The following is an 18,671-nucleotide window of genomic DNA, read 5'->3' on the forward strand; positions in this document are numbered from 1 at the left end:
TATCTCAAAGAACAAAGAACAACAACCCAGCACGGGAAACAGGCCCTTCAGCCCAACGAGCCCACGCCGCCATCTTAACAAAGCATTTTCCTACACCTACCTAGACCCGTGTGTGTGCGTATGGTACCCCCATTGGAAACCAGATTCAGGGGAGAATAGTTCAGGGACAATTTGTTACACCAGTCAGCCTAAGAGCACATCTTTGGGGTGTGGGAGGAAACCGGAGCACCTGGAGGAAACCCACGCAACCACAGGGAGAATGCACAAACTCCCACAGACACTGGCCCAAATCCACGTATCTGCACAGCTAGCAGTGATAGTCACTGAGCTGTTGTGGTGCCCATCTGCTGGTCCAGGATTAAGCACACACAACGACGCGAAGTACTAGGCCACTCTCGAAACATCCAAGAGCAGCCCACGCACGTCCCACCGTGTGCATGCCCCTCATTAGACAACAAGGTGGACCGACACGCCTGCAGAGTAAAAGAGACAAAACATCAACATGCAGCATTAGATTTCCAGTATCGTCCCAAGGCTCTGACCCTTTTTAAAACCGTCTCCTATAACCCTCCATCCCTGTTTCACTCATGTGCCTATCTAAGTAAACCTTAAACAAGTCCAGCGTGCCTACCTCCACTTGGTAGTGCATTCCATACCCCCACGACCCTCTGTGTGAAAAACCTCCGTCTAGCATCCAAATTATACTTCTCCCCCCTCACCCTTAGCTCGTGACCCCTTGTGATATTTGATATTATGTCACTAGCCACTTTCTTCAAGACCCCAAGATGAAATCCATCTCAGTCCTCAATGATCTGTCCCTTATCCTGAAAGTCTGTCCTCTGGTTCTAGACACCCAACCAAGACAAACATCCTTCCCACATCTTCCTATTGATCCCTATAAAAATTACATACACTTGAATGCTCTTTTGGCTAAGATCAAGCATAGGATGAAGCCCGAGATCGGGTCTAATGCCTGTTCTAATCAGCTTGGATCTAGAATGTCTCTTTTGTGGGGAATATCAAGAGGATTCAATTTGAGTTTGACTTGTATTTTGGAACAAGCAAGGGCTTGGATCAAGGGCTTACTCTGTGCACTTTATACTTTGGCTTTGAGAAAGGATTTCTTTTTTTAAAAGTATGTTTGAATGAGATCACCTCTCATTCCTCTAAACTCCAAAGAATTGATGATTGAGTGAATGGAGTAGGATTGCAGGGTGAGTGAGATAAGTATGCAAGTAGCCAGGGCAGCAGCTGAGTGAGCAGGCAGGTGGGTGAGTGGATAGTTAGATTATTAGGGGTAGGCAGATCTGAGCGGGAAGTCAGGCTGGGTCAGATGGGCAGTAGGGTGGTAGTCAGGACTAGTTGGTTGAGTAGTGGTTGTGAGGAGATTGAGAGGGGGAGCAGTCATGAGGGGTGGTCAAGTGGCGGAAGGGTGGTCAAGTGGCAGAGGAGGGGGTAGAGGGTGGAGTTGTGGACTCAATGTAACTCCCTGGTAACCACAAGACTGACCCTCTCAAATCACTCACGTTAGATTTCTGTTCACTAACATTTCCTGAGTAACTATCCAGGTAAATACTCTGGAACTGTCCAAAGTCTTTGTCTAATTTGGGGTCAGACATATTCATGGAGAATCCTGAGGAGCAGCAGAATTGCCCATCAGAAGTTCAAGCCTCCCTGGCAATTCCCTCAGAGGACAGCCAATCCGGAGACTCAAAGATTTGGGCAAGTGTTTCAGAACATTTCAGATCCCAAGGTAGACTAGAGGAGTGAAGAGAGTCATGTGATCTGTTCCAAGTTCTACATGACAACAAACCTATGGGCTTGGTTACCATGGAGACTGGAAAGTTGAGGAGCTGGTGAAGGGGTGGTCCAGGTTGGGACTTGCTGAGAACAAGGGACGGCACGGTGGCACAGTGATTAGCACTGCTACCTCATACTGCCCGGGACCTGAGTTCAATTCCCGGCTCCGGTCACTGTCTGTGTGGAGTCTGCACATTCTCCCTGTGTCTGTGTGGGTTTCCTCCCGGTGCTCCGGTTTCCTTCCACAGTGCGAATGATGGGCTAGTTAGATGTATTGGCAATATTAAATTCTCCCTCAGTGTACCCGAGCAGGTGTGGCCACTCGGGGATTTTCACAGTAACTTCTTTGCAGTGTTAATGTAAGCCTACCTGTGCACTAATAAAGTAAATTCAAACAACTGAAAACAAAGGACGGAACCATCGGGCTGACTCTGGATAAACCTGCTGGCTCAGAGCTTTTTTAGATATAAAGAAAGAGAGAGAGAAAGTGAGAGATGTCTCACAGAGACGAAGGCTGCAGCTAGATGCGCAACAGAGAGGAGACGGCTGTGAACTGTCAGGCAGGGAGGGAGAGAGGACGGTGTCTGGTCAAAAAGTCAGACTCTGGCAATCTAAAGGGAGATTTGGCCTGGTGAGGCCTGGAGAAGAAAACACTGGAGGTGCTTTACTGCTGAAAGTCGGTACAAGAGTTCTCGGGAGAACTGGGTACAAGGTCTAAAAGACACCGGATACTATGACTCAGTAAACCAGGAAGATGAGAACCCATTGGAAGTGACTATGGACTGGTTCCTAAAAAAGGAATAATCCTGTGAACAGGGTACAGTAAACAGTGGGTCACTTGTCTGTGGAATGTTCTTCCCCAAAGAGCAGTGGAGACTGGGTCATTGAATACTTTTAAGACTAAAATTAGGTAGATTCTTAATTGATGAGGGAGTCAAAAGGAATGGGGCTAGACAAGAAAATAGATTCTGACCATAATAAAATCAGCCAAGATCTTAACAAACGGTAAATGGCCAACTCCTGCTCTCAGTTTGTATGTTCATTTATGCTCATAGGGGTTTTGGTCATGTTAAGACATGAATATGTTATGTTTCCTGCAGTTTGGAGTATAAGTTGCTTATTTGATGATATTTAGTTGTTCTGGCTTTTAGAATTCCATAACAGTATATAAGTCTTAAAACTTGAAATCTTGATATGCATTTCTTTAAGCTAACACTGAGAATTTAAATCTCTTGTTTGAAGGTATTACTCTCTTTGGGAATCGTAACAAAGTAATTGCCATAATCTAACTCATGACAATTGCATAGCCCTCTTCGATACATGAAATGTTACAGTTGCCACTCAAAGAACTAAACTGCCAAATCGGACCAAGATATTAAAAAGGAAATTTGGAGATTTAATGTAATATAGTAAGATCTTAATTTATTCAGCCACCTTAAAGTAATGGTTTTACTCCTAGATATTTATTTAGAGTTGTTTTAAGTTATATTGAGTTTTAAATACCTTTCAAGTTTTAATGAGGTTTTCGGGTTCTTGTAGGTTTTTTAGGTGTCTGTCAGATCCGAGGCAATGGCTATGCAGACAGATTCAGAATTGAGCATATAGAACATAGAACATAGAACATTACAGCGCAGAACAGGCCCTTCGGCCCACGATGTTGCGCCGACCAGTTAAAAAAAAATGACCCTCTAACCTAAACCAATCCCTTTTCGTCCATAAACCTATCCACGGATCTCTTAAACGCCCCCAAACTAGGCGCATTTACAACCGCAGCAGGCAGGGCATTCCAATCCCTCACCACCCTCTGGGTAAAAAACCTACCCCTGACATCCGTCCTATAACTACCCCCCCTTAATTTAAAGCCATGCCCCCTCGTGCTAGCTTTCTCCATCCGAGGAAAAAGGCTATCACTGTCTACCCTATCTAAACCTCTAATCATCTTATATGTTTCAATAAGATCCCCTCTTAGCCGCCTTCTTTCCAGCGAAAACAACCCCAAATCCCTCAGTCTCTCCTCATAGGACCTCCCCTCCATACCAGGCAACATCCTGGTAAACCTCCTCTGCACCCTCTCCAAAGCCTCCACATCCTTCCTGTAATGTGGGGACCAGAACTGCACACAGTACTCCAAGTGCGGACGCACCAGAGTTGTGTACAGTTGCAACATGACACTGCGACTCCTAAATTCAATCCCCCTACCAATAAACGCCAAGACACCGTATGCCTTCTTAACAACCCTATCTACTTGATTCCCAACTTTCAGGGATCTATGTACACATACACCTAGATCCCTCTGTTCATCCACACTATTCAAAGTCCTCCCGTTAGCCCTATACTCAACACATCTGTTATTCCTACCAAAGTGAATTACCTCACGCTTCTCCGCATTAAACTCCATCCGCCACCTCTCGGCCCAGCTCTGCAACCTGTCCAAGTCTTCCTGCAAACTATGACACCCTTCCTCACAATCTACCACACCTCCGACTTTGGTGTCATCAACAAATTTACTAATCCACCCAACTATACCCTCATCCAGATCATTAATAAAAATTACAAACAGCAGTGGCCCCAAAACAGATCCCTGAGGCACACCACTCGTAACCGAACTCCATGACAAATATTTACCATCAACCACCACCCTCTGTCTCCTATCTGCTAGCCAATTCCTGATCCAATTTCCTAGATTACCCTCAATCCCATACATCTGCATTTTCTGCAGAAGCCTACCATGGTGAACCTTATCAAACGCCTTACTAAAATCCATATATACCACGTCAACTGCCTTACCCCCATCCACCTCTTTGGTCACTTTTTCAAAAAATTCAATAAGGTTAGTAAGGCACGACCTACCCCCTACAAAACCATGCTGACTATCTCCAATCAATTCATTACTCTCTAAATAACTATAAATCCTATCCCTAATAATTTTTTCTAAAACCTTGCCCACAACAGAAGTGAGACTCACCGGTCTATAATTCCCGGGGAAGTCTCTGTTCCCCTTCTTAAACAATTGTTATTTGTCATTTATATTAATGATTTGCTTGAGAATTTAGGAGACATGGTTAGTAAGTTTGCAGATGACACCAAAATTGGTGGCATAGTGGACAGTGAAGAACATTATCTAAGACTGCAATGGGATTTTGATCAATTGGGCCAGTAGGCCGACAAATGGCAGATACAGTTTAGTTTAGATAAATGATAGGTGATGCATTTTAGGAGACTGAATTGGGGCAGGGCTTACTCAGTTAATGGGAGGGCATTGGGAGAGTTATAGAACAAAGAGATCCAGGAGTACAGGTTCATAGCTCCTTGAAAGTGGACTCACAGGTGGACAGGGTGGTGAAGAAGGCATTTGGCATGCTTGGTTTCATTGTTCAGAACATTGAATACAGCAGTTGGGATGTCTTGTTAAAGTTGTACCAAGATATTAGTAAGGCCGCACTTGGAATACTTAATACAGTTCTGGTTACCCTTTTATAGAAAGGATATTATTAAACTAGAAAAAGGTGAAATGATTTACTAGGATGTTACCAGGGATTGATGGTTTGCATTATGAGAGACTGGATAGACTAGGATTTTTTTCCCTGGAATGTGGAAAGCTGAAGGGTGATCATGTAGAGGTCTGTAAAATAATGAGGGGCATAGATCAGCTAGATAGTTAACATCTTTTCCCAAGATGTGAGGACAAGGTGAAGCTCTGGGTATTAAGTAAGAGAAGTGGTTGATAGAGATTGTTTGTAGGTGAGAAAAGGTGTGCGAGGAGTGGTGAATTGATCAGTGTGCATAACTAGTGCTTGTAGCTGGTGGTAAATGGCACTTGGAGATGCATTCATTGACCTTGATCACACCTCTTAAGGTCATTAAACTTCTTACAACACTGCATTCAACTATTAAAGTTCTGCATCAGTAAAGATATGACTTATTTTGTGCACACCTAGATTTAATTGTAGAATTTATATGGAAATGAAAATTGTGATTGGCAAATCATACGATAAAATATAAACTGCACTAATAATGAAGGTGAACTTTAGAATTCTACGTATGTTAAAGAGACAAGTCACTTCAGTGAACATAATGAAAAAGGGGATTTGATAATGTAATAACAAAATACCAAACTGGCTTGATGACAGAAGACAGAGGGGAGTCTAAAACTAGAGGGCATAGGTTCAAGATGAGAAGGGAGAGACACAAAAGGGGTCCAGGGGGCAATTCTTTCACACAGAGGGCGGCGAGTGTCTGAAACGAGCTGCCAGTGGCAGAAGTAGGGGCGGGTACAATTTTGTCCCCTAAAAAGCATTTAGACAGTTACATGGGTAAGACGGGTACAGAGGAAAATGGGCCAAACATGGGCAAATGGCAGTAGCTTAGTTGTAAAATCTGGGCAGCATGAACAGGTTGGGCCAAAGGGCCTGTTTCCATGCTAGAAACCTATATGACTCTATGAGTCTTCAGCATCTTTTAACTGCCTGAGTTCTTTACACTTATCACTGAAAAGCAAAATCTGTTTAGGCCTGACATTAGTACATTTGTTTTTCAGAAACTAAGCTCTAGATTGTGATGGCAGTAATGTAGTAGGACTCTTTATTTTTGACCTTTCTTCATATCTAACAGTCAAAACATCTTGGGGTGAATTGGAATGTTTCAGGTTCCCTGGTGCTTTAACAGCTGAAATGTATACAGCACCTCTCCTACTATTAGCAGTTTGTATTTAGCACCTCTCCTGCTATCACAGTGGGAGTGTATTCAGCACTCCTCCCACTATAGCCGTGTGAGTATATTCAGCACCCTTCCCACTATAGCTGTGTGAGTATATTCAGCACCCCTCCCACTATAGCTGTGTGAGTATATTCAGCACTCCTCCCACTATAGCCGTGTGAGTATATTCAGCACCCCTCCCACTATAGCTGTGTGAGTATGTTCAGCACTCCTCCCACTATAGCCGTGTGAGTATATTCAGCACCCCTCCCACTACAGCTGTGTGAGTATATTCAGCACCCCTCCTCCTTCCGCAATGTGCGTATATTCAGCACCCTTCCCACTGTAGCAGTGTGAGTATATTCAGCACCCCTCTTATTGAAACACTGTGAGTATATTTAGCCCTCCTCCTGTTGTTGCAGTGGGAGTATAATCAGCACCCCTCCAATACAACAGTGCGAATATATTCAGCACCCCTCCAATATAACAGCGCAAGTATATTCAGCACTCCTCCTATTGTAACAGTAGGAGTGTATATAGCATCCCTCCTACTGTCGCAGTGCAAGTATATTCAGCACCCCTCCTATTGTAACAGCGGGAGAATATTCAGCACCCCTCCCACTGTCACAGCGTAAGTATATTCAGCAGCCCTCCTATTGTTGCCTTGTGAGTAAATTCAGCACCCCTCCTATTGTAACAGTGGGAGTATATTCAGCACCCCTCCTACTGTGGCAGTGGGAGTACATTCAGCACCCCTCCTACAGTTGCAGTGGGAGAATATTCAGCACCCCTCCTATTGTAACAGTGTGAGTATATTCATCACCCTTCCTACTGCCACAGTGGGAGTATATTATAGCAGTTGAAGTGCATTTATTCTCTGATGATTTGCTTAATCTGGAAGTAAAATTAGGTCAATTGAACATTAAAGGGATACATACAACAGGAATATCAACACATGATTAATTAGAATGAAGAACTCATTTGTAACAAAAGATAAATTGAATTTTCAATCAAAAGACTGATTAAATGGGCTAAAGGGATCAAGCGATATGGGATGAAATGGGGGAATCAGGATATTGAATTTGATGATCAGCCATGATCAAAATGAATGGCCTACTTCTGCTTTTAGTTTCTATGTTTCTGTGACCGCTTAATTAGAGCCAATTGTTCAAATGGATTACTATTCCTATTATATTACTTAGAGAGCAGTAATGGACTGCAGTAATCAATTGTGCTCCTTACGTGGACATACCATAGTTTTAACACCCCAGCTTAACAAAGTTTTCCCTCTTAAGTTTTAAGTTATCACATGAAAGATGAATAAATTGATTCCCAAGCTACTTCAAAACTACTTTCAGATGCTTAAGATGAAGTATCATAGATTCAACAGGAGTGAAAATTTCTTCTCCTTTAAGGAGGGAGTGGCAGACTTTGAAGAACTTTTCTGTGAATGGGTTTAATCTATGGCACCTTTAATTACATTTCATGTCTTGAAGGAAACCTGGAAATAGGTTGCAGAGCAGGGTGGGGTGTGGTGTTATATTAAAGATGTAGCGTGCGGAGGCTCCACCTAAGGCCCTGACACACCTGCTTCATCTCACGAAAACCTAGGCAGCAGGTTCTGTAGAGGCAGCACTCTGTGTGACACTCCGCACGGCAGGCTTGACTTTGTTCTTTTGTTTTCTTAGCCAGCTTTGAACACGTTGTTCTTCAGTGTTATGACATGCAACTGTCATTTAATTATTAATTGGAATGGAAGGAGTGGGGAGAAGACATTTTGATTAACTGGCTCGCATTGTGTGCAGGAAATAGTACAGTTGTTGCAACTTTAGCACTGTCAGTTTCATAGGAAATTTGTGCTGAACTGGTATCTTGGAATCGCTCACAGTTTGAAGATGACACATAGTCTGAGTGCTTTACTTTATATGTTTCTTCATAATTGTAACATTAGTCTTGAATTTCACCATAATTATTGCTTTAAAAAATGAGAAGGTTGAAATCCAATGATATTATTTGTTAGCTAAAAAGACACAAGGTGTCAACTTATAGTTATCCTATTATGATTCAGGGAAGTGGGGTGGAGAGGCATCATTTAAAGCCTTTTCCAGCGACCCTGTGACCACTTGGTGACACAGTGGTTAGCACTGCTGCCTCACAGCACCAAGGACCCGGGTTTATATCCAGCCTCGGGTCAACATCTGTGTGGACTTTGTATGTTCCATCCATGTCAGTGTGAGTATCCTTCGGGTGCTCCCGTTTCTTCCCACAGTCCAAAGATGCACAGGTTTAGGTTGATTGGCTATGCTAAATTGTCCTTTAGAGTCAGGGAGACTAATTAGGGTAAATAGGTGGGCTATGGGGCTAGGGCCTGGGTGGGTTTGTGATAGGTGCAGACTTGATGGGTCGAATGGCCTCATTCTGCACTGTATGGATTGTAAGATTAAATTTCAAAAATTCAGTGAGATTAAACTGCACTGTCCAGCTCCATTACAACACACACACTTTTCTAGCAGACAGCATTTCACTTCTCATCATCTTTCCAATTATTTGCCACATTTTTCATAAGCAGGAAAGAATTTTGAATGCTCCATTCTGATTTGGATCATTGTCCTGTGCTTTTTGTTGAATTCCTGCTGAACGAGATCTCTCTCACACTGAGTGACTTGGACATAGCCTACAATAAGTTTTTCTTAAAATCATTTATATACAAACAAGACTTTGTGATATGTAACAATAACATTCTTTGGCTGGAATTTACTGGCCCTTCATGCCAGCGAGACTCTCTGGTCCCACTGCAATAAATGGAGATTTGGTCACGTGCCAAATTCCCCCTCCTTGCTTCCCCTTTTTGAAGGGGTACCCAAGAGGGTAGATGAGGGTAGTGCAGTTGATGTTATCTACATGGACATTAGCCAGGCCTTTGACAAGGTACCACATGATAGGTTGTTGCATATGGTTAAATCTCACGGGATCCAGGGTGATACATCTAAATGGATACAGAATTGGTTTCTTGACAGAAGCCAGAGGGGGTTGCAGAGAGTTGTTTTTCAAACTGGAGGCCTGTGACCAGCGGTGTACCTCAGGGATCAGTACTGGGTCCACTGTTATTTGTCATTTATGTTAATGATTTGGATGAAAATTTAGTAGGCACAGTTAGTAAGTTCGCAGATGATATCAAGATTGGTGGAATAATGGACAGTGGAGGAGGTTATCCAGGATTGCAATGGGATTTTGATCAATTGGGTCAGTGGGCTGACAAATGGCAGACGGAGTTTAATTTAGATAAATGTGAGATGATGCATTTTGGTAGATCGAATCAGGGCGGGACTTACTGAGTTAATTGTGTGGGGAGAGTTATAGAACAAAGAGATCTAGGGATGCACATTCATGGCTTCTCAAAAGTGGAGTCACAGGTGGACAGAGTGGTGAAGAAAGCATTTGGCATGCTTGGTTTCATCGGTCAGAACATTGAACACAGGAGTTGGGATGTCTTATTGAAGTTGTACAAGACATTGGTAAGGCCACACTTGGAATACTGTGTACAGTTCTGGTCACCCTGTTACAGAAAAGATACTATTAAACTAGAAAGTGTGCAGAAAAGATTTACTTGGATGCTACCAGGACTTGATGGTTTGAGTCATAAGGAAAGGCTGGATAGACTGGGACTTTTTCCTCTGGAGCGTAAGAGGCTTAGGGATGATCTTATAGCAGTCTATAAAATAATGAGGGGATTAGATCAACAAGATAGTCAATACCTTTTCCCAAAGGTAGGGAAGTGTAAAACTTGAGGGCATAGGTTTAAGATAAGAACATAAGAACATAAGAAATAGGAGCAGGAGTAGGCCAACTAGCCCTTCGAGCCTGCCCCACCATTCAATAAGATCATGGCTGATCTGTCGTGGCTCAGTTCCACATTCCCGCCCTCTCCCCATAACCCTTAATCCCCTCTCTCATCAAAAACCCATCAACCCGCGTCTTAAAAATATTTAGCGAGGCAGCCTCCACCACTTCAACGGGCAGAGAATTCCAGAGATTCACCACCCTTTGAGTGAAGAAGTTCCTCCTCAACTCCGTTCTAAACCGCCCCCCCTTTATCTTGAGGCTATGCCCCCTAGTCCTACTGTCCTTTCTGAGCGGGAAGAGTCTCTCCACCTCTATCCTATCCATCCCATTCATCATCTTATACGTCTCAATGAGATCTCCCCTCATTCTTCTAAACTCTAACAAGTACAAGCCTAATCTATTCAGCCTCTCCTCATAGCTCAACCCCCTCAACTCCGGCATCAGCCTAGTAAACCTCCTCTGCACTCCCTCCAAGGCCAAAATATCCTTGCATAAGTACGGCGCCCAAAACTGCACACAGTACTCCAGCTGCGGCCTCATCAATGCCCTATACAGCCGCAGCAAGACCTCCCTACATTTATATTCAATCCCCCTCGCGATGAAGGCCAGCATCCCATTCGCCTTCCTGACCACCTGCTGCACCTGCAAGCTGGGTTTTTGCGACTCATGCACAAGGACCCCGAGGTCCCTCTGCACCGTCGCCTGCTGCAGTTTTTCTCCACGTAAGTAATAATCCTTCCTACCATTATTCCTACCAAAGTGGACCACCTCGCACTTGCCAACATTAAATTCCATTTGCCATTTCCTGGCCCATTCGCGCAGCCTATCTAGATCCTTCTGTAGACTCTCCCCACCCTCCGCACAATTTGCCTTTCCACCAATTTTGGTGTCATCAGCAAATTTCGACACCCTACACTCGGTTCCCTCCTCCAGATCATCTATATAAATGGTAAATAGCTGAGGCCCCAGCACCGACCCCTGGGGCACTCCACTAGTCACCATCCGCCAATCCAAATAGCACCCATTGACCCCCACTCTCTGCCTCCTATTTGACAACCAGTCCTCCATCCACGCTAACACCCTACCCCCAACTCCATGCCCCCTGACCTTCTGTAATAACCTCTTGTGAGGTACCTTGTCAAACGCCTTCTGAAAATCTAGAAAGACCACATCCACCGGCTCTCCTCTATCCACCGCCCTAGACACATCCTCATAGAACTCCAGTAAATTTGTCAGACACGACTTCCCTGTAAGGAAACCGTGCTGCGTCTGCTCTATCAAGCAGTTGCCCTCAAGATGCCTCGCTATTTCCTCCTTGATGACGGATTCTAACATTTTACCTACAACAGACGTTAAACTAACAGGCCTATAATTCCCGGCCTTTTGCCTGGCACCCTTCTTAAACAACGGCGTAACATTAGCCGTTTTCCAATCTTCCAGCACTTCCCCGGAATCCAGTGACGTCTGGAAAATAACCACCAAGGCATCCACTATCACCTCCGCCATTTCTTTCAGGACCCTCGGATGCATTCCATCCGATGAGAGAGAAGAGGTACAAAAGGGTCCAGAGGGTAATTTTTTCACAGAGGGTGGTGAATGTCTGGAACAAGCTGCCAGAGATAGTAGTAGAATCGGGTACAATTTTGTCTTTTGAAAAACATTGAGGCAGTTACACAGATAAAGGTGGGTGTAGAGGGATAGGGGCCAAATGTGGGCAACTGCGATTAGTTTAAGTGTTAAAAAGGGGCAGCATGAGCAAGTTGGGCCAAAGGGCCTGATTCCATGCTGTAAACCTCTATGACTTTATTTACAGGTGTAACCCGGCTCTAACTGCAGCTAAACAGTATATTACCTGAGCATGGACTGAGGGACATTAGTTTTCACAAACGGGATAGCCCCTTGTTTCTTCAGCACTTGCACCAAGATGCTGTCCTTCATTGCAGGCTGCTTTAAGAACATCCTAAGTCCACAAGTTGAATCATGACCCTGTGTTAAAAAATTAAAATGCTTTTTGACAAGAATACATCTTTCATATTTTACTGTGTGATGGCATAAACCACTAAAGTTCATAACTGAATATAATGATGATTTTTGCTTCCTTACTCACTTAGTCAGGACAGAGGTCTGGTAAAACACATTTGCACTCCGCTTGGGGAAACGAGAATCTGTCTGGATTTTCAGGTTGTTTAGCATTGGCCTTATTTTCCAAAGGCACACACATGCCCTATTTTAGGAGTCTGTGGGTAACTGTTGCCAACAGTTTCTCTGGTTATTTGCACAGCAGTGAACGCTGAAGAAAGTTAGAAGAAAAGTACAATGGGGACCTCGCATCTCACTTCTATTACTTCCCCAAGTCTGCGTCTGGTCAATGCACAAACATAAGAACATAAGAAATAGGAGCAGGAGTAGGCCATCTAGCCCTTCGAGCCTGCCCCGCCATTCAATAAGATCGTGGCTGATCTGTCGTGGCTCAGTTCCACTTTCCCGCCCTCTCCCCATTACCCTTAATCCCCTCGCTTATCAAAAACCCATCAACCCGCGTCTTAAATATATTCAGCGAGGCAACCTCCACCATTTCAACGGGCAGAGAATTCCAGAGATTCACCACCCTTTGAGTGAAGAAGTTCCTCCTCAACTCTGTTCTAAACCGCCCCCCCTTTATCTTGAGGCTGTGCCCCCTAGTCCTACTGTCCTTTCTGAGCGGGAAGAGTCTCTCCACCTCTATCCTATCCATCCCATTCATCATCTCCTATGTCTCAATGAGATCTCCCCTCATTCTTCTAAACTCTAACGAGTACAAGCCTAGTTTATTCAGCCTCTCCTCACAGCTCAACCCCCTCAACTCCGGTATCAGCCTAGTGAACCTCCTCTGCACTCCCTCCAAGGCCAAAATATTCTTGCGTAAGTGCGGCGACCAAAACTGCACACAGTACTCCAGCTGCGGCCTCACTAGTGCCCTTTACAGCTGCAGCAAGACCTCCCTACTTTTATATTCAATCCCCCTCGGTATACTCAACATGAAGGATCCTCAAGAATTCCCTAAGCAACATGAAAAGGAAATGACCTATTCATGTGGAAGTCTGCTGCTTTTCACTCATTTCCAACAATGGGGAAAGGAATATCACAGCTATTAAGATCCATTTCTACAGTCATTATAATCACTGGCATTGTCTCTGAACCACAACGCAACTCACTTCCACATCAGTAGAAGTGCCTCATTGGGGCAAGAACAATCATACCTCTTCTCAACTGTTTACAACAGGCTTGGCTAACTGTTTTATCTGGGTAGGGACACATTTGCATATTTTTCCTTATGCAAGCAAATTTCAGAAAGCTAAGGTTTGGCACAACAATTTAGATGAGCACTTGAAACACAATAGCATTCGAGGCAATGTACCAAGTGCTGGAAAAAGGGATTAGAATCTATAAGGTGCTTGATGAGCAGCACAGACACAATGGGCCGAAAGGCCTCTGTCTGCGCTGTAAAGCTCTATGACATTGAATGAATGTCATAAATTGACAATGTCAATAAACTAAATTTCAAAAAAAATGTTGAGGTTAATGGGAAAGATTGCTGAAGAAACGTGAAACAATGTCATAGCAATAAACTGTTGAGTTAAAAAGCAATAAGCTAAAAAGCAAATTAGCAAAGCTAAAAGAGTCCACGAGAAAGCTTTGGCAGGTTTAGATCAAGTGAGAGAGCAGGTGCAGTGCCTGTTCTTGTCAGCTTAGATCCAGTATGTCCCTTTTTTGGGGACCATGAACTGGGTTCAATCTGAATAGGTTTTTGGAGTAAGCAATGAGATGGAATAGGGGCTTACTCTGTCCATTCTGCACAATGGCTTTGTAACTTTGAGAAAGGATTTTTCTTTAAGAAGAGCAAGAGAACATAGCTGATCCCTTGCGCAATCCCAATTTCAATTCCACCACCATTGGTTTGACTCTACCCTATGAAATCCCCACCTCAGACCTCTCCACTTCCTCTCATGAAACACTGATTAACACCCTCCTTGTTGTCCCTGCCCATGGCTCATTGTCAAATCCTCCTATAAAAGTATCTTGGGAAATTTTATTAATTGGGCTCAGCTACATAAATGTAAGTTGTTGCAAAGAAACAACAAACTTCTTGAAGTGATTGTCATTAAATTTGATAGCACTTACTCACATGCTGTTGTTACAAATGGACAGACTCGCCACTTCCTGCAAAGTCTTATGTTTTCAACTCAGCCAAGTTTACCTTTTCCTGCTCCCTTCTCTCCCCAACCAATTTTATCACCCTCAGCAGCCTGACACATTGCATTTGCAGCTTTACCCTTCTCCCAGCGTACTTTCAGACTGAGTTATCACCCGTATCAGTTGAGCCTCTACCTTGTAGTTAACATTGTCCTTAATGCTGACGGGGATCCCATATAAAAGTCCTTTCTTCTTCCCATGGAGATTCTGGAGCTGTGCTTGGCAGTCTGGAAGAAAATCTGTGAGGCAGTTCAGCTGCTGATGGACTTCCAAAGCCTTCAGAAGAAGAAATGTATAAATCAGGCGTGACAAATCATTTTGTTCTTTTTTGTTTGCTCATAGCATTAGAGTGTTGCTGACTAGGCCAGTATTTATTGTCCACCCCTAATGCCCTCGAAAAGGTTTTGGTAAATCACCTTCTTCAGCCATGTGGGTGTAGGTACACCCCATGGTGCTGTTAAAAAGGAAGTTTAAGGATTTTGACCCCGCAATAGTGAAGAAACGGCAATATAGTTCAATTAGGATGGTGTGTGACTTGGATAGGAATTTGCAGGTTGTAGTGTTCCCATGCTTCTATTGCTCTTGTTCTTCCAGAAGGTTGCAGATTTGGAAGGTGCTGTTAAAGGAGACTTGGCAAGTTGCTGCAGCGCATCTCATGAAAGATATACATTGCTGCCACTGTGCATCAATGGTGAAGGCAGTAAATGTTTGATAGATGGGGTGCCAATCAAATGGGCTGGATGGTATCAAGTTTCTGGGCTACAGCTGAAGCTGCACTCATCCCCAACTGAGATCGTGATGTGGATGTGCCGGCGTTGGACTGGGGTAAACACAGTAAAAAGTCTGACAACACCAGGTTTTAGTCCAACCGATCTATTTGATAGTAAACTCACAAGCTTTCAAGGGGACTCCCTCTTCGTCAGGTGAACTCTTCATTCACCTGATGAAGAGGGAGTCCCCTCGAAACCTTGTGAGTTTACTATCAAATAAATCGGTTGGACTAAAACCTGGTGTTGTCAGACTTCCAACTGAGATCAACAGATTGGAGAACAAACCTGGAATCATGCTGATTGTATGACCCAGCACTATCCCCGCTGCCCCAGGACACTGCCCCCAACATGCTGCCTTCTGCCCCCCTTCCCACCATCCCTGGCTACTGGCACAGGGCTACACTAAGCCACTGAGCCATTAGGGGGTGGGCAGGGCTATGAAAAATAAACTATACTCAGACCAGCTTGTTCTTCAGGCACAGAGGCCAGTATTTTATGACCTTACTTGGGCGAGCTCATAAAATCCCACCTGAGCCCAGCAGAGAATTCCCTTCTGCGAGCCTCATCCGCCCCAGTTCTCTTACTCACTTAACCATGAATCTCTTAACCATGTGGTTGCAAGGCAAGCCATTCAAAATGGCATTTTCATACCTTCTCCATGTAAGCATGCAACACCGCATCAGGAGGAAGAGAATCTTCCTGCAATTGTTTATGCAGCTCCAGGAGAGAGAGCGATAGAATAGATTCAGTGTCTCCAGATCTGCCCTGAGAAGAGAAAGTTTGAATTAAAATGTCAGAAACACTGTCCAACAATGCAACTTTGTTGCTACATTGAATTAAAAATTGCTTGAAAAAAAGTGACTGGGTCCCAGGTTCAATTCCTGACCTGTGCTAAATTATCTAATTTCAATAAGGATGTTATAGTTGAATATAGTACAGTAAAATATGTAGTACAACAACATGCACAGCATAGAGATCCCTGGTGATAGGAAGAGGAAAATATGCTTATAGATTAGGTGCAGGAGTAGGTCACTCAGCCCATCGAGTCTGCCACGCCGCTTAATAAGATCATGGCTGATCCAATTGTGACCCCCAACTCTACATTCCCACCTAGCCCCAATAATATTTCATCTCCTCAGAATCATAGAATCCCTACAGTGCAGAATCCCTACATTTGGCCCATCGAGTCTGCACTGACCACAATCTCTATTCCTGTACCCCACATATTTACCCTGCTATTCCCCCTGACACTAAGAGACAACTTAGCATGGGCGATCAACCTAACCCACACATCTTTGGATTGTGAGAGGAAACCAAAGAATCCAGAGGAAACCCAGATAGGGAGAAATACATAGGGAGAAAATGTAAACTCCACAGAGAGAGAGAGACCTGAGGCTGGAATTGAACCTGGGTCCCTGGCATTGTGAGGCAGCAGTGTTAACCACTGCACCACTGTGCCGCCCTTGTTTAACAAGCATCTATCTAGCGCCATCTTTAAATATTCGAAGATTCTCCTTCCGCTGTCTTTAGGGAAAGAGTTCTAAAGACTTTTGACCATCAAGAGAATAAAAACATCTCCTCCGTTGGCTTAAATGAGTGACGCCATATTTTTAAACCATGACTTTGTTATAGGATTCTCCCACAAGAGGAAACAGGCACCCTGTCAAGACCCCCTCACAATCTTATGCATTTCAATGAAGTCACTTCATGCTCTTCTAAGCTCCAAATCTGCAAGAAGCATGAAAAATAAATTACCCCTTTTAACATCATATTTCAGTATAAATTATTCTCATTAAAAAAGCAGCTATTTTGTTTTATCCCCTTACAGAAACACTGGGCCCGATTTTACCATCACGTTCCGCTCATTTCCGGGCGCGATAACTTGGTAAGAGTCGGGCATGAGGCGAGAAGCGCAATCCGCGCCCGCCTCCGCGCTGGTTCCCCCTTTACCAAGGCCCAAAAATGGCCACAATCAGGACAGAGCCTGAAACGGGTGCGATGGCAATTTGAATGCATTTGCACGCATTTAAATCAACTTAATGGGCCTCATGCCCGACTTTATAGGCACCTCCCCCTGTGTGTGTGTGTTCGCCCTCCCAGAATCAATGTGAAACAGATATACTCCACAGAAGTCCGATTCGGGCGCTCTAGTTAGTGAGGAAGTCAGTGCTTGGTATCCAATGGCTCTCTGTTTGAGAGCAGTGGGGAAGGGGTCCCCAGCTGCCTGAGGTTGCAGGAGGGAAGGGGAGGAGAGGAGAGGCCTGCTATCAGTCTGGGTGCCGGAGTGCAGGGGGTGGGGTGGGGTAAGGGATTCAGTAATGTTACGGGGGTGGAGCAATGTCTGTGGGGGCCAGGGGGAGGCATTATCTGGCCTGGGAGCAATGTGGCAGGGGAGCCACATTCTATCATTTTTGTTCTGCACACGCGCAGTTGGAGGCACTGATTGGGCGCGTTAAGCCTTGCCCACAGGCTTGTGCAGCACGATTCAGACTCGCTGACATTTTTTCAGGCAGAGTGCGCATGGTGGGGTCTAAAGGTCAGATCTGGAACACTCCCAGTTTCAAGTCCGCCCAGCCCTTAGAATCAAAATGATAAAATAGGGCCCTCTGATTTAAAACCAGAAACAGCTGCAAAAACTCAGCACCAAGGGAGGGAAAAAGATCCAACTCTTCAAGTCACTGACACTCCATCAGAACTGGGTTTGATTTATGCTGAGTGGAACTGGTAAGGTGCCAGCAGATCACACTCGGTTCAGCAGCAAACTGAGTGAAATTTGTGAAATATTCACAAAGGCTGGTGTTCAGGTGCAAAGTGCATTTTTTATATATAAAAGACATCAAATTCTGAGTGGTGTTTCAAACAGATATGGCAGAATTTCACTTCTTACTCAATGCACACATCTGGAATTTTCTTTTGGAAAAAAAAAGCCAGAAGGAAAGCCAGAGAAACTGAGAGCCTGATTTTCCCATCGCAACCTGCAACTTTTCTGGTAGGTCCAATCGGACGAGTGGCACGTCGGTCCTTTTCCGGGATTTGCGCATGCTCCGGGAATGCAGAGCCTGGAGAACAGTCACAGCTGAGACCGCGCTGGAAACCAGCAGAGAGTTAACTCATTTGGAATTTTTTTAACATCGTTTAAATATATTTTGTATGTCATTATTGGGCCCGGCATGGAACTTATCAGATCCGACAGCATCTCCCACCCCGCCTGGAGTACTTCATTCCAATGGAGTTTAGAGTAGCTCCCCACGTTTGGGGAACTAGCAGAAGACCCTGCCGGAACGAAAGGGGGGCAATTGGGGCTCCCCAGAGGGTTGGGCGGCGGTGGGT

General features: G+C 44.4%; 1 protein-coding gene across 1 annotated transcript in view; it reads right to left on the reverse strand.

Moving 5' to 3' along the window:
* The window catches only part of faah (fatty acid amide hydrolase), a 67,189-nt gene that overhangs the window by 46,069 nt on the left and 2,449 nt on the right, over nt 1-18,671 (reverse strand). Inside the window, exons 2-4 of the mRNA XM_080195336.1 lie at nt 15,993-16,106; nt 14,707-14,847; nt 12,191-12,324 (exon numbers count right to left, since the gene is read on the reverse strand). Coding sequence (XP_080051462.1) covers nt 12,191-12,324; nt 14,707-14,847; nt 15,993-16,106 — 389 coding nt within the window. The remainder of the gene's footprint in view (nt 1-12,190; nt 12,325-14,706; nt 14,848-15,992; nt 16,107-18,671) is intronic.

The sequence above is a fragment of the Carcharhinus amblyrhynchos genome, chromosome 9 (genome assembly GCF_965287045.1).
Source record: "Carcharhinus amblyrhynchos chromosome 9, sCarAmb.v2.hapA, whole genome shotgun sequence".
NCBI classification, from domain to species: domain Eukaryota; kingdom Metazoa; phylum Chordata; class Chondrichthyes; order Carcharhiniformes; family Carcharhinidae; genus Carcharhinus; species Carcharhinus amblyrhynchos.